This window comes from Anarrhichthys ocellatus, unplaced genomic scaffold (assembly GCF_004355925.1).
Source record: "Anarrhichthys ocellatus isolate YVR2014 unplaced genomic scaffold, GSC_Weel_1.0 scaffold2, whole genome shotgun sequence".
Taxonomy (NCBI): domain Eukaryota; kingdom Metazoa; phylum Chordata; class Actinopteri; order Perciformes; family Anarhichadidae; genus Anarrhichthys; species Anarrhichthys ocellatus.
Window position 1 is genome coordinate 9,044,605 of NW_022280032.1, and position 10,583 is coordinate 9,055,187.

The 10,583-nt window shown below is 45.2% G+C and overlaps 1 protein-coding gene across 6 annotated transcripts in view; it reads right to left on the reverse strand.

The window, feature by feature from the left end:
* The window catches only part of tle3a (TLE family member 3, transcriptional corepressor a), a 19,847-nt gene extending 9,661 nt beyond the window's left edge, over positions 1 to 10,186 (reverse strand). Inside the window, exons 1-8 of one of the 6 annotated variants that reach the window (XM_031861931.1) lie at positions 9,605 to 10,186; positions 8,885 to 9,050; positions 8,219 to 8,319; positions 7,954 to 8,017; positions 6,504 to 6,548; positions 2,249 to 2,311; positions 1,904 to 1,978; positions 183 to 209 (exon numbers count right to left, since the gene is read on the reverse strand). In XM_031861931.1, the coding sequence (XP_031717791.1) occupies positions 183 to 209; positions 1,904 to 1,978; positions 2,249 to 2,311; positions 6,504 to 6,548; positions 7,954 to 8,017; positions 8,219 to 8,319; positions 8,885 to 8,908 (399 nt within the window). In that variant the 5' untranslated portion in view covers positions 8,909 to 9,050; positions 9,605 to 10,186. Of the gene's footprint in view, positions 1 to 182; positions 213 to 1,873; positions 1,979 to 2,248; positions 2,312 to 6,503; positions 6,549 to 7,953; positions 8,148 to 8,218; positions 8,320 to 8,884; positions 9,051 to 9,604 lie in introns of those variants that run through there. The other 5 variants (XM_031861922.1, XM_031861906.1, XM_031861896.1 and 2 more) reach the window with 5 other exon arrangements.
* Positions 10,187 to 10,583: the final 397 nt, after the last annotated feature.

Sequence of the window (10,583 nt, forward strand, 5' to 3'; positions counted from 1 at the left end):
CACACACAATTGAGCAACTGTATTATAGTGGTCTCTAGTGTACCATCTACACCAACTATAGTGAAACGCATAGCACTCGAACAGAAAAAGTGCCATGCAGCATGCACAAGCCCAGATGTGTGCACACACCAAGTCAATTAACAACAGCATGGCACATACAGACATGTGTGGATGCCACTGACCATGAGAGCCGGGTAGGCAGCCTGCTGCTGCTGAAAAGGAGGACAGAAAACAGTCAGCGTTCATCTCAACGCAAAGCAGCTTCCCTAGCTGCTCTAGAAGCCCTCTCTCCATTATTACATATGGCAATGAATAGTGTTACAGACAAAATAAATATATATTTTTATTTCCTTTTAAAACAAAGTCATTGTGTGGGTTTATGCAGGTGGCCAGTCGGAGACAGGTGGCCTTATCTGAACAACTTCTTGGCTGACTTCAATATTTGGTGTGTTTTCTAATCAAATAGGAGCCGCCACAAGTCAGGTTCATCTCAATGCAAGCAGCTGCCCTAGTTGCATCCTATTAATGGCCCCGAGTCCCATTAATAAAGTATGCAGCTGGCTCCTGGATGCTGCCTGTCTGGCACGCTCTTTCCCCCCCACCTTGCTTTACAATATGCATGAGGATTTTGGCATGTCTACAGAGCTTCTCCTCAATGAATAACTAATGGCAAGGTATTCGTAAAACATACAGTAGCTACATTTCCACCTCCTCTGACATGAGCAATCGTCGTGACTTGTGTGAACACCCAACTGTTTCTTAAAACAGGCCGGATGCCAAATAGGACCATATACTAAAACAATGAATGGGCTCGTCCAATATTTGATCAAATGTAGACTTTTAAAGAAACTAATTTTAAATTATAACCAAAGCCACAAAAGCACAGAAATATTCCAGCATTATTTTGTTCCAAATGTGAAAATCAAATACACAGGAAGGAACCACAAATCAAATTAGCGTTTCTTAGGAACAACTGCAGCTTGCAGCTGCTCTATTACAGTTTCCCAAAAACAAAAGCATCGGCTTCAGTCCAAGTGATGAAAACAAGCAGCACTCCTTCACCTCAAGACACCTCGTCAGACAAATCCTAGGGAGCAATTATCCGGGAACAAAAGGTCACCAAGGGGGCATTAATTGAATTCCAATGTGCGCTTCCAGTCATCAAGTCAGCCTTTTGGGCCAGCCTCTTATGCTAAAGACTCCACTAGATTCAACTGTAGTAATAAGACCACAGATAGCCTGAGCTTTGTATCGACGGTGACACCAATCACTTCTGTTTTAGGAGGGCCGGGTGAGTACAGCTGATCAATGGGGAGCAGATGGTGTTTTGAAGCAGTGATGAACACCATACATTACAGCTCAGTGCTGCGGTGTGCAAACAGAGCTGTGCAGCAGAGCTGCTGTGATGGCTGACTGCTGTCTGCGCTGCCTCAGCTAGCTCGCAGCGCTGGCTGTGTTCTGCTCACCCTCAGCCCTTTAATTCCCACAGCTATCCAGGTCAGCAGTGAGGGATGAGGCTCCTCGTTAAAACCTTAGCCAATTAAAGCAATACAAGCTGCGAAGGGGATCTCAAGAGCTCTCAAGCTTGCATTTATAAAACACACAACAAGGCAGTGAAGATGCCGCCGAGACCAAAGCTGGAGTAACAGACCAGCTCTTGAGAGCTACGCTTGTTGTATATAGTTTGAATACGTTAGTGAAGAGTATAAAACTAAATTGAAAATATTAAACACATTTGATTCAGCACTGTAACTGTAGCAGGTGGTGTATCACAGAGTTCAGTCTACTTGGTGCATGAAGAAGACATTGATATTTATAGCTAGTTATCATCATATGTGCAGGTCAAATAAAGGAATAAAAAGGGGGTACACACGGTGAGAGGCAGATTGGGAAGTCCACGTACCCCGATGATAGCATTCAGCTCAGTCATAGTCACCTGCTTAGCCCGCTCCACTGCCTGAGCAACCTGCTGCTGGTGCTGTGGGAAGACATTTACAAAAGATGATTGGGGCATGCCAACATCTATCACACACCCACACTCACTTATCTGTGAATTTCACACTTCATTTTCATAGTGCTGCTGCAATTTTAAAAGTGAGGGCAAACACCACACACAATTACTCAAAATTGCTTAACCTGAATTTTAGTTGTTTTTTTTTAAGCAGTATCTTTAGAAACCAGGCAACAATAAGCGACTTTACTTTAGTACTAAACTGTAAACTGTTGGAGCGCAACATTCAAAACTCACCTCTTGTGACAGGAAAGGCATAATTTGGGCTAAAATTGCATTGAGCCGCTTGGCAATCTCCGTCTGAAAAACAAAAGAGGAGCAAAATGACGGTTAAGTATGGAACAGACAGTGACTTCAAATAACCCCGCCTTTAATGTTTACACCGATTAAGTCAATTACTGCGGCAATCAGAACTGCTTGACTCAACATCCTCTAAACAGCGTGATATTGACATTTGAAATATTTAAAACATTAGGAGAGCCCAAGGGGATGGAGCACAGCTGTGCTGAGAGTGCACTCCATGCTAAACGGATATGAGCAGGCAGAGTGCTGCTGTGTTGAGAGGATCCTCTCTCGCTCTGCCCTCATCTGCAACTCTGCTGTCCTGCAGTTAACCTCGGCGTTGAACCACACAACCACACCCCAGGAAGTGAGGCCCACAAACCAGACTGTTTACCTACATGTGACACTGTAGGCAATTTACATTAAAAGGTTTATAACTGTAGTTAGAGTAAAGATTACAAACCATAATGACCTGGAGGGTAACGCGCCTCAAATCTATGATCGATACCATTTAGAAGACAACTCCCAGCCTGTGAAGAATAGGAGTGCAGTGAGCTAGAGCTCTCTGCCTTTCCCGGACCGAAGCCTCGGCCATTTCTCACTGCAATCAGTTGCCCAGTCCACCAACCTCCCAACCTCCCATCTATCCACAGAGCCCTGCCTCCATTCTTCCGCTTGTCTACCAACTGCCATGGCAACGGCTGCAGCCCTATCTTGCTGGGATCATTATGCAAATGGCACCTCTGCTTGACCGTAACAGGTTTTAAAATCATATTATGTGCTTGGAGGCAGGTCATTAAATTGAATTTTCAGCCTGTCGATCACATGAACGTAGCAAATGAATGGTGGATAAAAAGAGCAATGGGAGGAGGTGTTCAGAGTGGGTGTGATACACCCCCTCCCCTGTAAAAAAAAAAAAAATACTGCACAGCCGGCTTGTTCTGCCTCCTCCTCCTCCTTCTTCCAGGGATGGGAGATGAGACTCTCAGGTTCAAGCTCTGTGCTGGGAGCAGAAAAATAACAGTGCCAAAGCTACATCATCTATGGAATTTATGAGCTGCAGTTCAACCCAAGGCCGCTGCGGAACACAAACACGTCGCAGGGATTTTCTCCGATTTTTCATTTGGAGCAGCGCACACAATGTACTTTGCAGACCGCCAGCTTATTTATTACACATGGCAGAAATGCCAGGCAGTTTTGGCAGCCAGACGTATTACCTCTGAGCAGAGCCAGAGAGATTGGAGAGTAATGTCCCAAGACCTGCTGACCCAAGCTGCAACATGGATAGCCACTTAGCCGGGCAAGCCAGCGGGACAAACAAGCTGAAGATGAAATATCAGATGAGACAAAGTAAAGCCTGGGATCAGAGGCAATAATGTGAAACAAATATATGGCAGCATGTGTTACAGAAAGTACAACAGTCTATAAGACAGCACTGATTGTATCTTGATTACTGTCTGAAGACAAGAAAGACACTGAACTCCTCCGACTCAATAAACATGACCTACAACCAATAAAGCAATGGGAGGGTTAGATAAAGGTTTTACCAGCATTAGTATTAATGCAATGTCGTAAGTGCTCTAGCAAAGGCTCAAGAACGCCCTCAGAAATGGTTGAAAAGCTACAGAGCCTGTATAATCCATGTTTGTTGAGATAAGCCATGTCAATAGCAGTCGAACATTTGACAGGATTTGTGAAAAGGCCTTGAGCGCACAGTCCATTCCTCTGTAGCTTAGTGTCATGGTGACAGCTGGCTGGGAGAGGTCAGGAGGTGGCTGATCCACTGTGCCCTAAACAACTGGCAGCCTCCACACTCTCACAGCACAACATGCAAATACATGGAAAAGGCATCAACACAGCTCACCGCTGCTGCCAGAATAGATACAGTGCAGTGCTGGGAGGACTTTCCTTTTTTCTTTTTTTTTTTGTTCTGCCGGCAGATAAAAACAGGGCTGTTGTCACTTTAAGTAGATGACAGCTTGGCCCTTGAGAGGCCAGCTTTGCGCTGCTGCTACACAATTACAGGTACTCGGACCTGTGTAGCACCACTTTAAGTGCACTCTCAGGCTGGCTTGTCAATGGTGTGCAGAAAGGTATTCGCCTGTTGCTATCAGCAGTGGGAAAATGGATTCGAGACACTGATGAGTATCAAATACAGAGGGAAAACTATTGTTGGCTCTGGTTACACGATCCATCTATAAACAATACTTGACGAGTCAGATTTAGAGGGCCTCCAAGATGAAAGCATGTCTCCTGATTTTTTCTAGCAGGAAGAGAATTAGACTAGCACTTCACTGTTAGCTCAGAAAATTACACATTTCCTGAGATGTTACACAAAGCCTCAGATCCTTTGTTAATGTGAAGCAAGTCCAGAATGATTTCTAATCGGCATTTGAAGTTATTTGTATTGATTAAGTAATCGAGTAAGGCCAACAGCCGGCCTGAATGGATGCATGAGATTACTATGATTAACCTTGTCAGCTGCAGCAGTCAGCCAAGTCTTGGCTAAAGGACGGCTGTGATCTTAAACCAATAAACGTAATCTAAGAATCATAACCTTCTCCATCAAGCCTTATCTTAAAACACTATAACTTTCTGTTTCATAGAAATGGACTTGACACCCAACAGTTCACACCCTGGAATTATTCAAGTCAAGTCCCACATGACAGATTGGGGATATGGGAGCATTTACGGCTTGGAGAGCCACAGTTTCCCCCACCACTTTTCACTGCACGCCTCTTTTGTATGAACACTGCAGACAGTCCGCTGGCTGACCAAGTTTGTTTTGGCCCAGGGTATGGCAGATAGTTTGCTACTTAGCAAATGATTCCTGCAGCCATGCGCCTCGTGTCTCCTGTCTGTGTTACGATTACAGGTAACAGCCAGATCTGATTGAGCCTCACCAACACCTAAAACCCAAACCCCCAAGCAGCTCTTGGAAACAAGCGCCAGATGATGGTAATTACTGGCTGACAACACGCAGCAGAAATTAGCCGTTTTGCATCTACATACTGTCATGGCTGATAGAGAGGGATCAGATAACACCGCCACATCAGTCCATCTGAGCTGTGCCGGTGTGTGTGTGTGTTCTGAAATCTGAATTATGTCCCTGCACGGTAATGAAAAAGGCACAGTTAGAGGAATGGATTTCCTCCCTATGGAATAAATCTCCTGGCAGGAAAAAAAAAAAAAATGCCTATGTGCATCCAATAATCCATCCCAACCCTGCCTGTAAACCACTCCCCATCGTCTCATCCTCCCCTGGCTGAGCTGTAAACTGGGGGAGCTGCATGGGCCCACACTGTTTGCTCACAAACACGCCGTTCAGCAGGTTAGGGCCCTACTGATGAATTATTCAAGCGCTTCCATCAGCTCTGTAGAGGTTCCTGATAAAAGTCAGGCGCTAAAATGGATCAGTCGATTAACCTGTTTACACAGAGCTGGGCTGTTGCCCCTCCCCCGGCTCTATTCTCCAACTCGTCTCCGGCTCCCATCCCCCCTCCTTTCCCTCTGGTCGGCGATAAGTGCCTGACAGAAGCTATCAGAGCGGCCCGAGCCCTGACAGACATGTGGCAGTGTGACACACGACTCAGACACTGATGGATCACCCTAGCACACCAATCCGCCATGTCTCCAACGCTGTCATTAACCAGGCTATAGGCTGTCGCAGGAGAGGGGACAGCCTCACTGGTTTAAGAGCAGCATACATGGGAATCTCCAGATTACTCATTCATTCAATCTTTATCTCTGCAAGCATCAGTGTGACTGATCCGGGGAGCAATACGTGATGGGATCTTTTGATAAGATAAGGGCACAATACGTGATTAAAGGACTTTTGCCCCTCTCTCGTAATTACTGTTCATCTTAAGAAGAAATAGTGAGCCATCAGCTATCCTCTCTCTGAAATCACTCAGTCAAAGGCCGAGCCTGCCAAAGTCTACCTTTAATCTTATCAAAAGGCTGAGACAAATCCAGGCTTTACACCACTGGCATTTCTTTTAAAAAAAGGACCACAGCGATTGTACAAGTGGTGGTACAAGTTTCGTATCGTATTGCCTGGTTTGTGGGCAATACATCCTTCTGTTTACAGCCCATTACCAAAGCTCAGTTCAGCTCACAGACTACGAGTGGCTCCTCCTGGGTCCGACATCCCCCGACATTGTGGAAAAACCACTGAGCTGAAAAGGACGAGGAACATGACGGTACCTACCTGTTTGTGCATCTCTATGTTCAGCCCGTAGGACATCTCATAATACTGAAACGAAAGCAAAGATTTCATTGTGATTAACGGTGTCAAAAAAAAAGTCACATTTACAATCAACTTGTGCCAACATTTAATATATGTATGAAACTACTTTAAAATTCTTAACGAAGCAACTTTTGTTTAATCATTTCAATGTGACTTACATACCGCATATAGCCAGAAGTCAATATTTTAATTGATCACAACATTAATTACATCATCAGAAGGTTTTAACCATTATGATTGAAACCTAAATACAATGTAGCTTCTGCTGGCAAAGGTGATAACCGAGGATCAGACAAAAAAAAGGAGCTCTTTGAGCAGCGAACAGCGAAAAGTCAATAAATCAATATATTGTTGTTTATAGCGCCGGCACAGAGAAGATAGGGTTAGATGTATTGATCACCATCTGAGCAAACCCTCAGATCTCCAGGATGTCTATTTACTTAGTGTAACGCGATTGCGCAACACTTTTGATATTTCAAGCCAGGTCAGTCCGTCTAGCTGAAATGTAATCCGTGGAGCCCACAAGTGGCAGCCGGGGCAGAAATGGCTCTTTCCAGTCAGCGTCTATTTGATGAGGCCAATGCATTATTCAGTCCATTAGCTTCTTCGAAAATTACTCTCAAACAAGAGAGCCATTCTGTCTGAGATCAGAGGCCCGCAGCCGTAGAGTAACCCGACACCCAGTGCTGGCTGTGGGATACTTCCCTACATGTTTACATAACCTCCTCCCTGTCAGGCTGACATGTTGTTTTCCTGTGAAAAGAATGTCTAACTTAAGCCTGCATGTATTGGTTTAAGTCATCCCCGGTGTGTTTACCTGGGACAACAGAGTGCACCGCCGCAGAAGAGCCTCCTGATTGAGTCACGTCTGAGCTAAATTCCTGCCTCATAAGCACGCCCATGTTTTCCTAAAAAAGGATGGTTAAAATAAAAGCTAATAATTTAGGTTCACACAGAAACTACGGTCGACTTGAAGCGAAAAGAAACAGCAGCAGGTCCCACGTCCTCCATTTTGTTTGCCACGGTGCATGTTTCCCACACACTGCTCTGGCCCTCACCATCAGCTCACACCTAATTTATGGCCATGCATATGTCTGAGCGTGGAGTCTCCTAGGAGAATAATCAGATCAGCACACACAGAGGGCAACGCCGCAGTCGACCCTTGGAGATCAGGGGCGCACAATAATGGAGCCTCAGCCCACTGCCGCCTGCCTGTCAGGAAGAGCGCCTCCGTAACAGCCAGCTACAGCAAACCCCCCCGGGGCCTTTCACAGGCCTGTACCTGACATTCAACCTGCCCTAACCACCACACAGGTGATCACAACAGCCTGTCTCGCTCCACCCCAACTAGATCTTCAACAAGCCTTGCAATTTGGAACCATAATTGCTCCCTATTGTAACATAATCTTACCATGACATAGTGGCGCTGCATCTCTGTCTTCTCATTGGCCAGTTTGTCATACTCCACCTTAAGACTAAAATAGAAGACAAGGTGTCAATTTCAGGCATCGCTATAACTTCAGTAACTCACTCGCACTTAACATCAGAGGTTAAAAACATCAGAGGTTAAAAAAGAAGGTTAATCAGAGGTTAAAAAAGAAAAACGGCTGTAAATATTAGCCGTAACCTTAGTTACTGAACTGAAACTTTGGCGGTATACTCTCTGTAATCATTACCTGTGATACTGGGCTTGCAGGAACTGAAATTCATCTTTAATCCTGTCACAAGACTCGGCTACGGTGAATTTGAAGCCAGGCTGACCGGGCTGATGTGGAGCCTGAAAGAAAGGTTGTAAAAAAAAAAATAAATATATATATAGAATCACATCAGTCCAGTCACAGAAGAAAGTTGTATTTTTCATTTTCTGCACTGTTCTGCTGAAGGGAGAAGACTAGTTCTCACATTAGACTACTTTGAAGATAATGCCTCCTCTGCAGTAAGCAAGACATTACCACACCAGAGAGGTGATCTACTTCACACCTCCAGAAGCTAATAACACAACATGAATAGGCTTTCGCACTGAAAATGAAATCTAATCTGAAAATGAATTCAAACCCCCACCTGTCCTCTGCAGCAGAGTCATATCATATGTTAGTGTATGGCTGAGTAAATATCTCCAGGCATGCAAACCATCTGCATCCATTTACCACGAAGTGCATGTTCTGGTGTAGCATAAATGCATTGTGATATAAGCACATAGAGTTGATGAGCTGCATTAAGGGTGGGAAACGCTTTGCACGGCAGACTTCAGAGGGAATCAGCACAGTCAGGAAACGTGTCAACATCAAGTGTTGTCAGATAAATATGGAAGCTGTGTAGTATATAGAGGAAGCGCTTCTTACCGGATGTCGGCCTTGTGGATACATCTTGAAATGTATCCTTTGTTTATCTCTCCAGGGTGCAGGTCCTTTGGCAAAATGGTTGAAATGTGCTCACAGCCACACCGGTCTCAGCAGGCAGGGGTGGATGGGGGGTGGGGGGTGGGGGCAGGGGAGGTCGTGAAAATCCCTGTGTTGAAAAATGACGCGGTTTAATCTTTAGACGAAAAATAACAACAACACAATACAGCGCACGTTGTTCGCTAATAAGTAGTCAGAACACCAAACTAGTTCCAGTTATAGGCAGTCAGAGCCGTGTGTCACAAAGCAGCACCACAGTCCTGCGCTTCTGTCTTCTTGGTGACCTTATTCGGTCAGTGGTCAAGCGATATACTATTAAAAAAAAATAAAAAAATAAAATATATATATATATATATATATATATACACACACACACACATCGATTTACAATTTAAAACTGTTACAAACACAACACATACCAAAGAAAACGCGCTTGAATTATCCGTCAGATTGAAATGCTTGCATGAAAAATCGTTTGTTTGAGACTCTAATCTTGACTGATGTTCGTCAAACAACCAGCCCCCGCTCTAGGACGTCTCCAGGCCGGCTTCCACCTACTGTTCGACTCCGCGGACAGCGATGGAAACGGTGCGCTGTTGAGCGTAAATACGCCCCAAAAAGAAACCCGAAAAAAGAAATCAACAGCTCTGCTTTAATACATACCCGTGCGTGCGTCCTTAACCGTCAGTCCGACTTTTGTTCCTGAAGAAAAAAACACCGAGTCGGCTATAATTCATGCGCTTAATCCCTCCTAATGTAAGCGTGGTGGACGCGGATCTCGACAAGCATCCTCCTCTCTCTCCGGAGCGCACCCAGCCAGACTGGGGGAGCAGTTGGGAGAAAATTTGGTGCGGTCTGGCTCGATTAAACTACTTTATTCTCCGGCGCGAAACCTCCGAGGAATGCGCGCCTTTTGTGGCTGGTTAATCCCAAAATGAAGAAGAAGAAAAATATATGCTTCCAAAATCTAGTCTTCCGACTCGAAGAGGTTGGAGATTCTTTAAAAGCGTAACATGGTACTCTCCACAATCTCGCATTTCCCCCTAGTTGTCCAAGCTTACCCCGGTTGCCACACACAGGCAGCAGGGCTGAACTGCCGTGAAAGCGTCTATCTGTCCAATCGGATTACTCGGAAGGAATAAGACCACATCTGCCTATCGGAGAGCGACGGGCCCCACGTGGGGTGCAACGGTACATGACATCATCCCGCGGATCCACAAGGCATCATCCGTCCGTCCCACCGTGTACGACAACAACAGCAGGCAGTGATGTGCCGACGAGGATATCCAAATTTGACAGAGACAACACAAATTCCACATCCGCAATTCATTAGGGTGGTTTTTTTTTATTTTTACGGTCCAAATAAAGTTGATGAATTTTTTGGGTGAGACCACCACCAGCGGGACGGGGGAGGGAGGTGCGGTGCAACAACCGTTCTTGAATTGTTATCACCATACAAGGAAAAGGGGGGACATGGGAGCTCGGTTGTAATACATAGTTATAAAATGCAAAGCGATGTAACTGTGAAACATCGAGAGTGACGGCCCAAATCAGAAACGCGTGGGTTAAACTCCCCCCAACACACACACACACACACACACACACAGGGAAGGGCACAATAATGACCAATCGATCGACGAGA